The following is an 18,186-nucleotide window of genomic DNA, read 5'->3' on the forward strand; positions in this document are numbered from 1 at the left end:
ACAGATCGACAGCGGCCGTCTCTGTTCTGCACAACGGAGCAAATCCTGCTGCTGTTTTGAATGTTTTGAACATTTTATGAGCTCTTCATGAGTTCTCAGCGGGTAAAAATAATGCCACATGTACACGCATAAAATGATCGCGTTTAATCCAGCACACAGCGTTGTTTTGAACATTTCATGAGCTCTTCATGAGTTCTCTGGTAAGAAATAATGCCAAATGTGTTACACGCATAAAATGATCGCGTTTAATCCAGCACACAGCGTTGTTTTGAATGTTTTGAACATTTCATGAGCTCTTCATGAGTTCTCTGGTAAAAAATAATACCATGTACACGCATAAAATGCCCGCGCGTGTAATCCGCACACAGCATTGTTCTGAATGTTCGGTAAGCGAGCTCCTACGTCATATAAGTCGACCAATCAGGTTGTGAGCGTCTCCCTGTGCCTTTGGTTCGGTAACTTTAGGTTCGCTGTTAAAAATGCCCGTGTGAACGCTAAGCGGACCAGGACTATTATGTTTGTTTTTGTTTTTTGGTCCGGACCAAACGAACCAAACGAACCGAACTACAAGTGTGAACGCACCCTAAAAGTCTGCACCAAGGTCCGAACCAAAGTTTGTGTTTTCATACATTGTATCCATTTGGTTAGTTTTGGTTTGCTTTCACATTGCAGTTATGCAAGCGCACTAAAGAACTTTGCATGACACACTTGTGTCCTGTCGTCATCATCTATGTGGGCTGCATCTTAAAGGTGAGGTAAGCGTTATTTCAAAACCGTTTTAGAAAAAGGTCTCGGGCCGTGTGGAATAACAAACTTGTATTTTTTTCTTTTTTGTCCATTTTCGATCGTATTGTCGCTCACTTCAGCGATGATAAAGACCCGTTCATTTCCACACCGTAAGGAGCATCTAAAACCCCTCACTGTTTCAAGGTTTCAAGCGTCAGCTCACAAAATGTGTCCGACAGGTAAGATACTATACTCCTAATATAATGTTCGTATCCTCTTTTCATCTATATAACCCATCCGGTCATAATTGTAATATGTCGTTAGCTGGACTATTAAGCTTATATACTAACGTTATCGAGTTGTTCATGAGAACTGTTTGTGTTTTGTGATCGCTATAATTCTAATCTTGTCATAATTGTAATATGTCGTTAGCTGGACTGCCGGCTCGTGTTCTATTAAATTGTTCATGAGAACGGCTTGTGTTTTTGTGATGGAAAGGGTGACTTTTTCATTAAATATTCGACCTGGATTAGTTACACACAGATTCTGCCATAGTCGTTGCCTGGGTTACATATGTGTGGAGCGGAGCTATCAAAATAGGGCCGAGGCAAGACCCTTTTTGGGGGTAAGGGTGTGTTTGTTGTGGTGATTTGAAATATCAACAACGGTTACCAGATAGCACTTACCCCACCTTTAACATTGATTGGTTTGTTAGCGGAGGTGCATCTGACATCAGTGTGTTGTCAATTCAGCAGGTAACTTTGACAAGAATGAATGAACAGACTGATATCGTTGCCAATACTGTTGATATTATGGCATTACTATCTGCAGTACCAACTATACTCTATACAGTCCCTGACAAAAGTCTTGTCGCTTATCTATTTTCCAGAAATACCTGATATTAACCTGACTTTTAATTAATTAATTGGTGTTAGAAATAGCTCATATGAAAAGCTAAAACCCTCCCAAATTATGTTTAATGCACTGAAATAAATAATGTTCACAGAAAAAATATTTATCATTTAATCAAGACGGAAAGGTCAAATTTTGGCAAGACAAAAGTTGTCGCCTATACAGAAATTGAACAAATTTACAGCAAATACTAAAATATGTCAGCAAATTAAGTTGTGGTGCTGTGAGATCCAAATTTAATATCTTGTATGACTTCCATGAGCTTGAAGGACTGCATCCATGCGGTTTGGCAAGGATTCATACAATTTATTGATGAAGTCATCCGGAATAGCTAAGAAAGCAGTCTTGCATGCCTCCCAGAGTTCATCAATATTCTTTGGTTTCGTGTTCCATGCGTCCTCTTTCATCCTACCCCACATATGCTCAATGATGTTCATGTCTGGTGTCTGGGCTGGCCAATCCTGGAGCATCTTGATCTTCTTCGCCTTGAGGAACTTTGATGTGGAGATGGAAGTATGTGATGGAGCACCGTCCTGCTGCAGAATTTGGCCTCTTTTATGGTTGGGAATATAAGATATAATCTTAGTATTATAAATACTAAGATTTCTTGGTATTTTAGACTATTGATGTTGCCTTCCACCCTGCAGATCTCTCGCAAACCCCCATACTGGATGTAACCCCAGACCATGATTTTTCCGTGAACTTCCAAGACCATGAACTTCACTGTTTTCTGGGTAAATCTCGGATCCATTCTGGCTCCAGTAGGTCTCCTGCAATATTTGCAGCGACTGTGGTGTAATTCAACAGAAGATTCATCTGAAAAATCCACCTTCTGCCACTTTTCCAGCGTCCATCCTTTTAGCAGGCTGTGGGCCTTGGCAAATGCAACACGGTTTTTCAATTGTCTTTTGTTTAGTGCTGGCTTCTGGGCACTGATTCGACCATGGAGGCCATTTCGAGACAGAATCCGACAAACTGTTCTGGTTGACACAGGGACTTCAGGTGACCAGGTCTTGTGGAGCTCTGCTGCAGTGGAAAATGGGCTGGCCTTGGATTTTCGAGCCAACAAACGGTCCTCTCGAGCAGTTGTCTTGCGGGGTCTGCCTGACCTGGGCTTGTCAAAAACGTCTCCAGTCTCTTCAAATCTCTTCAGCCTCTTGATAATCAAAACTTTAGTCTCAGGGTGAATCTTAGGCATGTTTGCAGAGGTCTAGTTGCAGTTGATGTGAAGGTCTAGCGTACTGGGGTTCTTTTTATACACATTTGAGACCTAATTGATCCATTATTAGTCACAGGTGAAGCTCATATGAAAAGGTGACAAAACTTATGTCTTTGCAAAAATTGACTCAATGGTCTTTACCAAGCTGTGAATATTAGAATACTTTTTGAAAGATTAGTTTTTCACTGAAACATTATCACAAAAGCTGCTGGGATTAAAATGAGCCATTTCTTGTAAAAAAAATCTTGATTAGAAATATATTTCAGCGGCACTTTAGGTCAATTTGTACACAAGCGACAAGACTTTTGTCAGGGACTAATAATATATATATATATATATATAAAGCTCGAAAATAAATAAATCAAGCAAAAACACCATTTACGCGTGCTGACTACACAAGCAGTTCTGTTTAAAATGCTGTGCGCTCCATCACTGCATGTGCTGTGAGTTAAACCTGTGTTTTTTCACTAATCCTACCACCAGAACTTCCTGTAAATGGTCTGAAAGTCCGAACTATACAGAAAATGCTTTCACACAAGAAACGAACCGAACCTTTGTTCAGTTTGATCCAGACCGAGACTACCTATTTTGATCGGACCAAATTTTATCTGTTTGGTCCGGACCGTGGTCCGAGGGAGGTTTCACACCTGTAATTTTGATTCGGACCAAACTGCAAAGTCAGAAAATCTGGACCAAAGAAGGTAGGTGCGAAAACACCCTAAAATAAAAAATTAGGTTCTGGTCCTCTTAGCTTTCAGTTTGCCATTTTTAATACTGCACCTTAAGATATCGAACCTAAATGCACTGGTATACGTTCATGACCTGATTGGCTGGCTTTTATTATATATTGCCTATTTTGAGACAGAACTTACCAAACATCCAAAACAATTCTCTGTGCTGGGATTAATGCACTCGCTGTATTTGAATAGCCTGCATGTGATAGCATTTTGACCAGCTTATAAAATGTGTAAATGAGCCAAAACAATTGCAGGAATCCCTCCGTCAACACACAAACTAACATCTACTGCGAGAAGACACAGTGCTGATGCTGTACCGAACTGTGATGTGCAAAACTACAACTATGAGGATGAAAAAATGGTCATAATGTTAATCCTGATCGGTGTATGTTCTTCATGTTAAAGGAACAGTATGTAAGAAATGTATTTTAATTAATCATAAAATGGTCCTGATATGTCAATAGACATTAATAAATCGTGTTAATTTTAAATATTTATATCACTGACAACAGTAGTCCGGCCAGGATATTGTCATTTAAAAGTTGTTGCTGCAGCCCTCAACTGATGTTGATGTTGACATGTTGTGTTTTAGCCTGAAGTGCCACCCTCCACATACTGACCAACCACAAAGTCAGTTGTGTTTCTGCATCCGGGTTGCCAACTCTGCTCTAGCTACCACAGCTGCAGATACAAACATTCCTGCTGGATCCTGCAGCCTATCTGGCACCCTTGAGTCAGGGGGGAGGGGGAGAGGGAATACATCTGCAGTACAAGTTTTGGCCACAAACTTACATATACTTCCTTCAACTATGTAATGTTTGTCCCTCAAATGTTTATTTAAAAAATCTAGCACAGGGGTGTCCAAACATGAAGGACCACATGTCCTGCAGAGTTTAGCCCCAACTTCAACACACCTGCCTGGAAGATTCTAGGTTCGAGCTGAACTGTGCAGGACAGTGGTCCTCCAGGAGCAGGATTGGACACCCATGATCTATCTCTATTTACATTTAGTGATACTAAATGTGTATTTTGTACATAACAACGAAAACTTGCTTGCAGTCTCACGTGTACTTACCCACTACCATGATGTTAAACTCAAAGCCTTGTTTCATGGCTTTCCTCCTCATCTGTTCCAAGATGGCATCGATTCCCACATAGCCAAACTCACTGCTGGTCTTTTGCTGGTCTCCACTTCGTGCCACAGGCGTCTTTCCTACGTCTGCCATATTGCTGTAAATACTTGTTATGACCTCTGGTCCTGATGAAATAATGAAAGACAGAAAGAAAGACACAGAGAGAGAGAGAGAGAGAGAGAGAGAGAGAGAGAGAGAGAGAGAGAGAGAGAGAGAGAGAGAGAGAGAGAGAGAGAGAGAGAGAGAGAGAGAGAGAGAGAGAGAGAGAGAGAGAGAGAGAGAGAGAGAGAGAGAGAGAGAGAGAGAGAGAGAGAGAGAGATCAGGTTAAAAATGGTTTGCAACATTTATGGCTTGAACAGTTTTCATGTGAAATTTTCAATGTCATCACAGCTTCGTGAATACCTTATGTGTGTTCTCATATCCATAAGTATACCCTTTTAGAGCTAGTAAAGTAGGTTTGTCTGTGAGCTGCTATGATAAAACATTGCTACCAGAAGCACAATGGCAGCTTGACGCAAGAATCATCACTGCATCCAGAGGTTTAGTGGTCCACAAGATATGGGTCAATTCACATTTAAATTATGCTAATTTTAATTAAATTTCGAATCAAATAGTATGTAAAATGAAGAAGAAGGGGGGAAAAACTGATTTCTAGTTGCACTGAAATTGTGATAATTATTTATGAGCAGACAAATATTGTATCGTCAGAACACATGGAAATGAAGTAGGTCAGAAAACCCACAACAGTTTCCTCAGCATAACAAAACACACATGTATACAAGCATGCACTCATTCTATAGGGTGAATTCAGGGTGATTAGGAGACCCTTTTTCCAAGTCATCTCAATGGCAAAAAGTGTCATAAATGTCTAAATATTTATGAGAAGAGAATGTCTAAATTCTCTGCAAATGATCAATCGTTTATCAACTTTACCAAAGATAGCAAAACTGCTAACCACAAACTTACCCAAAGACGAAAGGATAGTCTGCAAAGTTGTTGAATTTGATGATTCAGTAGCTTGAAAAATGTGTGTCTGACAGTGAAAAAGTGACACACACAATACGTGAGAGTGGGAGGGGACAAGATAGCTGCTTTTCCTTTTATAACGACTAAATGTGGCTTCCTCTTTTCAAAAAATGTCTAGACAAAGGTCTTACCAAGAACACATACTATACATAATAGAAAATATAACCAATGCCAACCAAATATTTTATTTACAACTTAAATCAATATCATAAATAGCATAGTATATCCAAAAGATAATGCTAGGTGATTTTACTGAACAGCAAAAAAGAACAGGCATGTACAAACATAACTTATGAAACTCACGATTGCTTCATCAGATGCCTGAGGTGGAAACTATGAATGCTGATCTATGATTTTACCAACACAGACGATGCTGTAATTTACACATATGTTAATATAATTAAATACGAAGTATAAGAGTAGGGTTAAATAATATATAAAACTGAGAATGGCAATGGCTGTAGCCAAACAGTAGTTATTTTTGTTTAGTTTTATTATTATTTTGAGGAACAATCTTCATAAATGTTTAGAATTTTTATATTTTAATTTAATTTCACTCTCATGTTTTGAGGTATGATTTATGCGTATATAGTTTAAAAACTATTAGTTAAATACAATTTCTTTTGCATGTGTACCTCTGTGGCTGATGTACAGTATCAAAGCATTGAAAAAAAGTATTTCCTGTCAGTGAGTTACACACACTACTTGACTGAGTCTTTTCTTAGAAGACAGGCATAGGCCTGATAGTTCAACCTAAAACACTAGACAGTTACTAAACTACAAGCAGCCATGTTTTTACAAACATGCGGTGTGCTGTGCTCACATGTTTTGATTTCTGTCTTACTCATCATTAAAATCAGAAACATTTTCTGGTCAGTGGTCTCCGAAAGGCGGCAGCTAGGGTCTCTCGCTGAACTGAATAATCGTTTTAAAAAACCACTTAGTATATCTTTTTTTTATTTGGCCACCTGTTCAAGGAAAAAGCTTCTTTTATCTTTTTTTAAAAGTCCCAAATTACACACACACACGCACGCACGCATGCACGTTATTTATTTAAATAACAGACGGGGCTTATTTTATTTTTCACAAATTAATGCAATTTATAAGCCATAAAACATATTGGCTTAACAAGAGGCAAGAGCTAAATCAGGCAAACTACACCCCTCAGGCTATACCTTCTACCTCAGACTCTGCCTTTATTTTAGGGTGCTTTCACACCTGCCTCATTTAGTTCGGTTGAATCGTACTAGAGTTCGTTTCCCTCTTTGGTGCGGTTCGTTTGGTCAGGTCTGAAAGCAGCAATCGCACTCGGGTGCGCACCAAAAGCGGACCAAACAAGCGTACCGGTTTTGGACTGAACCAGCTGCCGTAGTTAGCTGCGCTGACATTGTGTGCATGATATTATTACCTGATAGATCGTTGGCAATATTTTCGGAAGATGAGCATGTCAAGAGTTAATAATTAATGCACGCCTCCTCTTGAAGTGACGAGAGATGCGCGCTCGCCGTCTGCAGTGCATTGTTTTCATGTCGCATCCGCGCTTCATTATAGAAATGTTTTGTTTGCATACTGTGGTAAATACACACAGTGTAGTAGATTATGGCCAGGGACAAAACTGGCCCGCGCAGTCGTCTCTCCATCCATAGTGTTATTATAGTTTGCTGGCTTTGCCTCTTCTGTTGGAATTTTCCCACACATAAATTCTGACCAATCGAAAAGCAGTTTAGGAAATACGCCATGGCCAATGAGTGATGTGGATGTTGTCAAGTGCCTGCGTTTTGGTTTGTTTCAACCAAGGGGGTAATCCAGCACTCGGAAAGCGTTCCACCCATAGGGGCGGCCATTGCTAACCAAGCCATCACCAGCTGTTAGCATCCCATTAATTTTTGAGTCACTTTGACAGTGAATAACTTTACATCTGAGGCGTTTAAAGACTCCATTTGTCCATTGTTTATTTCTAAAGAAACACGACAATGCATAAAAGGCTCCATTACCTTGTATCTTACACTATCGCCCCGTAGAAGCTGTTTTTGTAAAAATAGGCTAACTATTGCGTCATAACCAACGCGACTCTGTCGCACAGTTGAGAAATTACCGTATAGACCTGAGGAGACGCACGCAGGCAATCTTTTACTGTCTATGAGACAGTCGGGGGGACGTGGAGACATAAAGTCAAAGGGAGAAGAATGGAGAGAAGCCCATAGTGAGCCAAAAGCAACAGGAGAAAATATTTAAACAACGGGATTCAGCTTTCACTTTCCACAACTACTAGAAGACCTACAGCTGTCAGACAGGAGGCTCACGTCACATCTACGTCGTCAAGCTCAGTCTGAGCCTGCGCAGTTCGCTCAGCCATCAGGAAGTGAGTGCTCCTTTACTGACATCACTTAATGCCGTAGAAGTCAATGGGATAGCTCTGTCCATTTCTTTTACTGTATATGGTTTCAACTGGTTCGGACCAAAGCAATCAGTGTGGTGTGAAAAGGAACCAAAAAAGCCGAAAAATGCAACAATGTATAATTGTTTGCCCTTGGTTCGGACCAAATAAACCGAACTAGAGATGTAAAAGCACCCTTAGCCTCTGTCTCCAAACACTGCATGATTAATGCAGTCTTTCAGTTTGTGTGGAGTTTTGGCAAAACTCCTAAAGCCAATTAAAATAAAATGATGGGTCTAGGTAAACCTAACCCATCAATGAGCTTCACCATTGAGGCCTAGAAATTTCCATTCGCCTCAGGGAAGCCTCATGGTTTACTGTGACCTATATTTTTCAAATGTTAACCCAACAGTTAATCACATGTGAAATCCACACTTCAACCTTGAGTAAACCACAGTTTTTTTAATACCAAAGTGGAATGTTATCTATGTAAGTTTAGCCTGTAGTTTTGAGAAGACAGAGGGAAAATCGTCCGTGCAAACTGCATGTCCAGAGTATGCCAAAGTCAGTTTGATTTTTGCTGGTTTGGTGGGTCAGAGTGATCCCAACATGCAACCAAGTTAATTATGGTTTAATACACAGACCAACATAATTTGAGCCATTGATTACATGACTGTGCTGCCCTGCAAGTAGGTGATGCCAGCACCTGTTGTTTGCCATCTGCTAAGAAACAAAATGAGGCATGAAAAGGAAAGGGGACAGTGACACAGACACACTAAGCATGTTTGTATTTAAATATAAAATGCGAAGTGCTAAATGCCATATTTTGATTAGTGTCAATATTACTGTATTTCAGACAAATGATGTGACTAAAAGATTCTGCCTCGTCAGTCCTGATTTATCCTTTGAAGATATGTAAAAGAGCCTTTTCAACATTCAAAAACACAAACATCCACAAACACAAAACTCATCAAATTAATGCTCAGTAAGCATAAAATAATATATGTAGACTGTAGCTAACTCCACATAAAGATAAAAGAATGCACTAAAACAGTAAAATTGACCTCTTAAAATTTAAATAATTTGGTAGATATAAAAAAAAAAAAAACCCTCTCCTTTTCCACCTCAATATGCAGATAAACTGTACACGCCTTTTTGTAGGTATTTTGCGATAAAAAAATTAGGATAAGAAAAAATATATTTTTTGTTGAGATTGTTCAGATTTTGAAATTGATTTACCAGCCAGCAAAAAAGTGTATTTCATTATATAACTAAAGCATCAAAATACTATATGTTTGTAGATATTTATGAAATATGGTATGTTAACATACTTGTTTTTTAAAAAACAATAAAAAACACAAAATGCTACAGCCAATAATTCTGCTTTAAAATGTGCATTCTGTGTCAGAATGTCTGTTTTTGTTTTGGTCTGTGTGATTCTGCCCACTGCCAATTTACCCAATATTATTTTGACACCTCGGGTTATCAGTTGGTATAAAACAAAGTTCCATGGTAAATGGACTGCATTTATATAGCGCTTTCAACAGACCCTATGGCCATCCGGCGCTTTACATATCGCCTCACATTCACCCATTCATACACCAACGGCGATGTCAGCCATGTAAGGCACCATCCAGCTCGTCGGGAGCAGCTGGGGTTGGGTGTCTTGCTCATGGACACCTCAACACTTGGTGAGGTGGAACCAGGGATCGAACTACCAACCTTCTGGTTTGTAGACAACCTACATGAACCACTGCCAAATTAATGCCATGCCATGGAAGGCAGCAGACGAACTAGGTCAGAAATTGCAGATTCTACCCAATCTAAAAAGCCTCGGCATACCCCTAAAACTCTTTATTAACAGGAGCATATTAAAATGTGGACAAACCATCTCCTCAAATAACAGTGTGTAAGTCTCCTTGCCTTCCATCGTCTTTTGCGCTCAGTCTTGGTGTGTGTGATTAATATGGCAACCCAAGTGAGCATCGAGTCTGATGAGGAAGGGGGCGAGGGAACTCTCCGATATTTTGAATTTGGATTGCAGTACCCATTGAAACCACTAGCTGTCAATTACATACTGCACCTTTAAATTATAAAATCTGTATGCAAAATAAGCTTTGTTTCTTAAAGGTGGGGTAAGCGATATTAGAAAAAAAGAAAAACGCAAAAAATGCTGTTTGAAAGTTGGTCAGAATGACACAACAACAAACGTGCAGTCAATCAGCATTAGGGGGCGTATGATGGTGGAGACGAGGAAGAACGAGCAAGAGGGTGATTTGAAAAAAGACTGTTGAAAGTTAGATGCCTGAGAGACGTTAAAAAAGAGAAAAGCTCATAAAATATCACTGGAAGTGTTTATAAGCAAAGGCTCTGATCAGAAAAAAGCTTTAGGACCCATGTTAGATTTAGAAAAGCTTTCCAGCGCTGGAGAGAACTAAGTGGTAGAACCTGAAATCAGATGAAATCACACAAAAAAAATGTTTTTCAGTTCCAAAATTCAGAAACCAAATATAAAACCTACACCATTTTGTAAAGCCAAGAATATTGTATTGACAAATATTTCCAGAGGAGATCAGACCCTGTTTATGCCACACGCAACATAAGAGCTCTAATCATGATCAGCCCACTCTGGACTCTAATACACAAGACCAAAACCTCAGTCAGTCATTTAATCTCAATCTTCACAGCTTTCAAACCATAACGCTGCTTTACAGAAAAAAAATGCAAGACAGTTCCAAAAAGATGTGCCTTCAGTGGCAGGTATCCTGTCTCTCATGCAAAGTTTGTGGCCTATATTTTTCACTAGCATGTGTCTAACAAACAGGAAATAGGGTCTACCGCTAAAGTGTGTCCCTGCACATACATGCAAGCAAATTTACATGCACATTCTGCTTTTGAAGCTAAATATCCCATTTATGTTTCTAATGTATTTCTTGTTTTAGAAATGATATTGCTTTTTTATGTCACTTCTTTATAAAGCTGTTCAAATCGTAAATTCGGAATAGTTTGTCAGTTGGAACATGCTTTTAATTTAGTATTTTGCCGTTTGGTCAAAGACATCAATATGCAAGCATGACCGGGTTTGTCCTCTCTGAAAATTACAACATTTAGAAAATCCCCAACTCTAGCTCAGTATTCCGCAGGTCTCATGTTTCCAGTGAGTTTTTCAAGACACGTAAAACCACAGAGAACTCTCTCTCCCCCTGAATCGAAAATCTGACATGGTTGATTTCCTGTTTTCATTTTAAGAACCCAAGAGTTTGAGTGTCCCCCTTCTGAAGCTGATCCAACCCTGTACAGAAACCATAAAGCCACAGAAAAAGGCAAACACTGAAACAAGGCCATCTAACAATTAATTCCTCACAGGCAACATACAATTTAATTCTGCCTTTATTCTGACCCAGAACAGTTGGGAATTTGCCCATGTTTAGTTGTCTGTGGAATATTGGCCCCTGTGACTGGACTTTGGTCTGGCAACAGACATTCAAAATCAGTTGAATGAAAAGCATTTGTAGAACTAACAATTAGTGTCAACAGCCAATGAAGCCTATAGTAGTCCTGACAATTGCCCTAAATTTGTATTTAACACTTCTCAGTTATGCTAGGATAAGAACATAGATGCTGCTAAGGCTGTTCTTAGTGAAAAGTGAAAGAACAACAGAATAAAGGAGGAAGGAAGTGATACCAATTTGTATACACCAGCTAAATACCAACGTATTTTGATACCACAATATATGTCATAAAACTCCCAACAGAGTAACCAAATGTATAATAATTCAGAGACATAAAATAAAAAAAACATCCGTAATAAGTGCACGGAAAGTCAGGCAGAACTGATGCTGAATTATCTATTACACATTTTAGACACTAGCTCCTATAGATGTGTTGAAAAAATTTCATGGCAGAAGTAGGATCTTTTCAAGTTCATACATACTGATTGTAAATCATCAATTTGTGACACTGAATAAGTGTATGAAACAATGTATAGCCAGATCTAGAAAATCAGTTGGAAAGTACAAGAGGCCATTTCCACAGATCCAGGATGAACTTGGAGGAAGCGGTAATAAAGTTTTATGTCTCTCTTTGACTGAAGCAGATATATGGAGCCTTGCGTTACATGGAGCATTTCTAGAAACGTTCACGTAAAAAGCACCAGATGGAAGACACGGATGATCCTCATATTGCTTCATGTGTTCACCAGATGCATCAGACAAAAGAGCGAAACATTGACCCCAGGTCTCATAAGAAAGGACAATCACTAAAAAACAATCTAGTGAACTATAATTTATGTAAAGATTTGGTTGTTTCTCATGAACTGGACAGCTCTGAGGATATTTGGACTGAAGCCCGTTCAAATCATGTCCCATAGAGTCAATTAGCAATTAAGTCAATGCAAAGTAATACAGATTTAGTTACTACACTTCGCCATTGTAGATCTATTCAGTAGTCTAATATGGAAGAAAAAAATATTCAAAATCCAAAAGATAAAATATGGGATGTGAAAAAGCACAAAATATAACTTAACAGTGCCTTATATATAAATAAAAGTAAGTATATAATTGCTGGGAAACCTGACTTTTTTATGTAATAAATTGTGGGCTTGAAAACATTCTATGTAATAAAGAATTTAATAATGGTATTTATTAAACAAATTATACAAACTTAATTTTAAAATTCAGTTGTTATTTTGTCTCTTTGTTGACTGGCGTAACAAGGAGAATTGGTCAGGGGCTTGGGGGAGGCATTTATTGCTAATATGTATGTGGCTGCTTTTGTTGTAAATTGTAAATATTGATTTCAAAATGATGTGTATAATGTCCCACGACCCCCACCAATCCTTGTGAAAATCTAAAGAAGCCCAAGTATAATAATCTTTTGGAAACAGAATGTTTCTTTCCTGAGCACTTGAAACAACCAGAAGGGTACTGTAATCCAATAAATATTGGTGTCGTTTTTCATTTCAGTGTCTCATGAGGTAAATTTGGACTCCTTTGACAGCATGAATCAAACACTAGCTGCCATTGCACAACCATATCAGAACCTAGATAAGGTACTCCACAGACCAAACCAAGAGGCATGTATTCAAGATATTCTTTTTTCCATCAGATTTGAGCTGTGCACAGCTAGTTTACCTCACAAGTCCTGTTAAAAGCCAGATGCAACCATAAACTACACAATGTTGATCTGTAGACTGAACTCTGGTGCTCAGCATGAAGAATGCTACTGGAGGACTCATCTTTCATTCTGCTCGTCCCTTGATAATTCAACCTTTGCCATTACATGCCACAAGCAGATGGTGACGAAGGGTGTTAAAAAACAGATTTTTTTTTTTTACAGAGAACATTCTAGAAAAAAAAAAATAGCCTGTGTGAGTGCTGTAGGCAAAGACAATTGCAGAGAACCAAAAGAGCTGATTGAAAAAACACTGTAAAATTGTGATTTTGCCCAGATTGCAAAATGTCATTTCTAATCAGATCCGTCACAAGGAAATCAATGCATATTTACGGCACTATAATGTATATAAATGTTTATCTGAAGCTTAATAGAGGATGAATGTCTGACTTTTAAACCAAACAAGGCATCTTAAATTGAAGTGACAGAGAGGGGCAGACTTGTCAATCCAAATATCTGATTGTCTACAGATGTGGAAGGATTTGCTGTGAAAAAATTGGGTCGATATATGAGGATGTGGTGTTTTATCTGAAAAAAAGGAACTCTGCTGAACAAGTATCGTATAACCTTTTCATGTAACTGAATATGACAGAAGTATTTGTAATTGGTTTAACCAAGCACAAACACATCTGAAAGATCTGTGTGCTAGATGCTGTTACTGTAAAAAAAAAAAATAATAATAATAATAATACTGGAAGTAATCTGACACTTATTGACAAATGGAATGAGAAGTTAAACAGAGGAACAGAACAGATCTGAGCTGAATATTACAAACAGGTCCATTAACTTGACAATTAAAATGAAACAACAGAAACTATATTGTCATGCAACGCACAAATAAGAGAATGAACATAGGAGGCCATTAAAATAAATGGGGATTGGATATTTATAATAAACTCAGCGTGAATGTCTACAGCTGACACACAAGTATGAACATGTGGGATGCTGGGCCCAAAGTAAACTAGAAGGACTGATTATCAACATGTCTGATGGTAGAAACAGAGTAGTGTTGGGGAAAGTTACTTTTAAAAGTAATGCATTACTATTACATTATTCCTTTTTCCTATAGGCTGGGCTTGTTATGTTTTAATACTGATAATAAACAAAAGTATTTTGGGCAAATGTAATGAACATGAATAAGCTTCAGGCTGAAGAAAACCCAAATTCACTGCTTTACAGTAAAGGGTCCAGGCAGTCAAACAAACCTTTGTGCTGCGCTTCTGGATGGCAGAAGATAAGGATGCAAGAAAAGAAAGTTAAACACTCTTCAGCCATTTAAAAAAAAGAAACACAAATGTGAGGTTTATCTGAAGTTATTTTTGCTTATTGGTATTGATGAATTGAAACATCGAAGGTCAACTGCAAACACATTGGTTATTAAAGTGAGATTTAATACATAAAGTATATTTGTGTTATGACTCTGGACCACAAAACCAGTCATGGGGTACATTTTTTGAAATTGAGATTGTTACATCAATAATAATGAATAAATAATATTTCTGTTGATGTAGGGTTAGATAGGATCAATATTTGATCAATATTTTGAAGACATCATGTTTATACAGCGCATGCAAACACACACACACACACACACACACACACACACACACACACACCTCTGCAGCTGACTTCTTTCAACATGGGGACAGGAGAGGTGTCAGTCAATAAATGTGAAAACAAAGCAACTTTCTTTACTTATTTGAAAAAGTAACTCAGATATTTTGTTGTAAATTTAAAAGTAATGTGTTAATTTACTAGTTAGGCTACTCAAAAAGTAATCTAATTACGTAACTCCAATTACTTATTACCCCCAACACTGGCGATGACACACACACCCCACACAAAGAAAGGATAGGGCCAGGAGGAGGAGAGAAAGGGAGGGGGTGGAAGAAAAGTAAAGGAGGGGTTCACTGAGCTTATCATCTGTTTTAATGCACTGACAAACAAGAGAAAGAGAGGTCTTAAAACATAGTACAAAACCCCCACAAACGCTAGCCAAAACCTCCTCTTCTCTTTCTCTCTCACTTGCTTCCTTTCCTCACTGGCAAGAACACAGGACACCTGGGAAACTTGTGCATGCAGCAACACACACACACACGCACGCACGCACGTCACCCACTCTGTAGCTCTATAAAATCAATGGCCTCTCTGAACGAGACTCCGGAAAGAGATGTAAAACTCACGCAGAGAAGGTCTGTTTTAACATAAGAGAACATGGAGAGCAGATAGTGACTCACCCTTTGTTTAGTAGCTCTTGCTGTCTTTCTTTATCTCTCTTTCTGTCCCTCTTTCTCTGTGCCTGAGTCAGCCTGCAACACCAGCTGGACTCGCAGCCACGCCCACTCTAGGGTCATGTGACCACAGAGCAGCCAAGCAGCACTCATCACCCATTCATTCAGCTATAGTAGAATGTGTGTGTGTGTGTGTGTGTGTGTGTGTGGGGGGGGGGGGGTGCCTACATTTTGGGGACCAAACTTTTACTGTGCAGTGCAGTGCAAGGGAAGGATAATGGCTTCATAAAATAATGTCTGAGACCTTTTGTGAGGGCTAGGTGAAAGGAAGAGTAAACAGAAAATATCATAGCTCAGTATAAAAACAATGTAAGTAAAATTTTTAAAAAGTATCACCCATGATCACCTAACATTGTGTGTCTCTGTATAAGAAGCCCTTAAATTATTAGTAGTGGCATATAAGTGTAGGTGGATTGGTTTTGTTTAGAATTCTGTAAAAAAAATAAATAAATAAATAAATAAATTAAAAATAAAATAAAATAAATTAAAAATAAAAATTATATATATATATATATATATATATATATATATATATATATATATAATTTATTTATTTATTTACAGAATTCTAAACAAAACCGATCCACTTACACTTATATGCTAAACTATAGGTTTAATTTGTAATCAAATTAAATTAAATTAAATTAAATTTTGATACAGTATGTTTTTAAGGAATTTATATACTAATTTATATACAATTCTAATACATAAATGAGTAGCTATTTTGGCATCACTTGTTCAATGTGAATCTTATTAGAATTTAAATAAAATATTAGTACTGAATTTTCTCTTTCAACATAAATTTTGTAGCAGAATGTTACAGGGTTGTGCAAACGAAATATTGCATGCCGTGCATTACAATCAGTTTATCATGCTTTTAATGCAAACAATCCAAATAATACATTGACATACATTTAAAACAATAATAAATCACAACAAAAACTGTCAGTAAAAGAGGAAGTGATTTAATGTAACTTTCCCATCACTCTGTTAGCAGTACAACGCACAGATGAACGTGTGCATCTGTATACAAATGGATATGTGCATGTGTGTCTGTGTTTTTTGCATGGACAAGAATGTAAACATGCAAAATGCAGAAGTCTTTAAACAGCACAAAATCTGTAGCCTGTTTTTAAAAGGTTAAAGGAAGCCCAGGTATCATTTTTAATTTGAAACTATTCTTCTGAGACAAACAAATGCGATTTCATGTGTCTAAGAGTCACCACATCCAGCCCAGACTGATATCAGAAATGATAAAACTGCATTCTACACTGATTGTAATGATACAACATGTCAACAGTCACATGTTCAGTGTTTATTTAGGCTTTTGAGATGGCAACAACTTTAAACCATTTCTTAAGACAGTGGAAATATAAGAGAAGCCAGACCATGATTTAAGGGCACATGAAGTAGTCTACCTGAGATGCATTTAATGTGTAATGCTAAATACATCGGAGAAAAGCTACATTATCTACTTAAACCTCAAGACCCTTTTTTGGTGGATTTCCGCCTGGAATTGGCCTACCCAAATTGAAAAGCTTCCCATACACACATACAGTGGTCTAAGTTCAAAATGTTGGTGTCATTTTGCAGGAAACCCTTTAAAGTTACATAAAACACTGCTAAAAGTCATAAACAGTTTGGGCTGCTTCCAGCATATATAATTAATTTAATGACGCTGGAATATTGCATTTATATCACTGTATATGGTAGTGGGAGGGGGTGGTGGAGGGGGGTAGCAGGGTCAGGGGAGGGGGAGGGGGGGAAAAGGGGGGAAAAGGGGAAAAAAGGGGGGTCATCCATTCAGACCCATTTGAATAAATCTTGCATACAACATGACACAGACATACTTCTTTTTTTCCACTATTTTCTGGAGTTTAGTGGAAGCAGCCAAAACTGTCTGCAGGGTCCTAGAGCACACAGAGCCTGAGTTAGACACTTTCAAAAAATGAATTTATGAAAAAAAAAAAAAAAAAAAAAGCCTACTTTTTTGGGGGGTTATTACAGCTTAGACAACATATATTTACATTAGGGCTGCACGTTTTCAAGTTTTTCATTAACCGTTAACCGAGGCCCTTAGCGGTTAATACTCAGTTAACCATAGTGTGCGTCAGGGTTATTTTTAGCTTATTAATTTGACGACCACCATCTCCGTAGTGAACGCGCCTATAGAGAGAAATGCACATCATGGATTACACAATCAGAGAGTAGCCTATTTCTTTTCGTTTTAAATTGTTAAAAGACATTTCAAGTTTCTTAAGATCTATTTCATGTCTGCGAGGCGTACGCTGAGTTTCGTTAAATTAGGATGAGATGCGCTCCAGTTCACGAGCAATGCGAGTGGCCGCCTGCACGATTAGAGCATGTAACGTTAGTAAAATATGCAGCCGAGAATGATTCACGTTTGACTCGCGCGGCTGATGAGCCTCTCCCGGCAGAGAATTCAAGCATCTGTGGACTCGTCCCTTCAGCTCTGGCCATCTTGCTTTCAGTCCGCGATCAGCTTTTTTGTTTTCTTCATTACAGTTAAAGTAACGTCGGCTTTTCTCTAGTCATTCACAAGTTTCTCACTTCAAACGTTCTTTCTTCTGA

The 18,186-nt window shown here is 38.2% G+C and overlaps 1 protein-coding gene across 5 annotated transcripts in view; it reads right to left on the reverse strand.

Annotated features, from left to right (window-relative positions):
• The window catches only part of septin9b (septin 9b), a 127,157-nt gene that overhangs the window by 18,656 nt on the left and 90,315 nt on the right, over nucleotides 1–18,186 (reverse strand). For 3 of the 5 annotated variants that reach the window (XM_067459504.1, XM_067459505.1, XM_067459509.1), the window contains one exon: nucleotides 4,670–4,852. In XM_067459504.1, coding sequence (XP_067315605.1) covers nucleotides 4,670–4,852 — 183 coding nt within the window. Of the gene's footprint in view, nucleotides 1–4,669; nucleotides 4,853–5,694; nucleotides 5,771–15,540; nucleotides 15,670–18,186 lie in introns of those variants that run through there. The other 2 variants (XM_067459506.1, XM_067459507.1) reach the window with 2 other exon arrangements.

Source organism: Pseudorasbora parva, chromosome 12 (assembly GCF_024679245.1).
Source record: "Pseudorasbora parva isolate DD20220531a chromosome 12, ASM2467924v1, whole genome shotgun sequence".
NCBI classification, from domain to species: domain Eukaryota; kingdom Metazoa; phylum Chordata; class Actinopteri; order Cypriniformes; family Gobionidae; genus Pseudorasbora; species Pseudorasbora parva.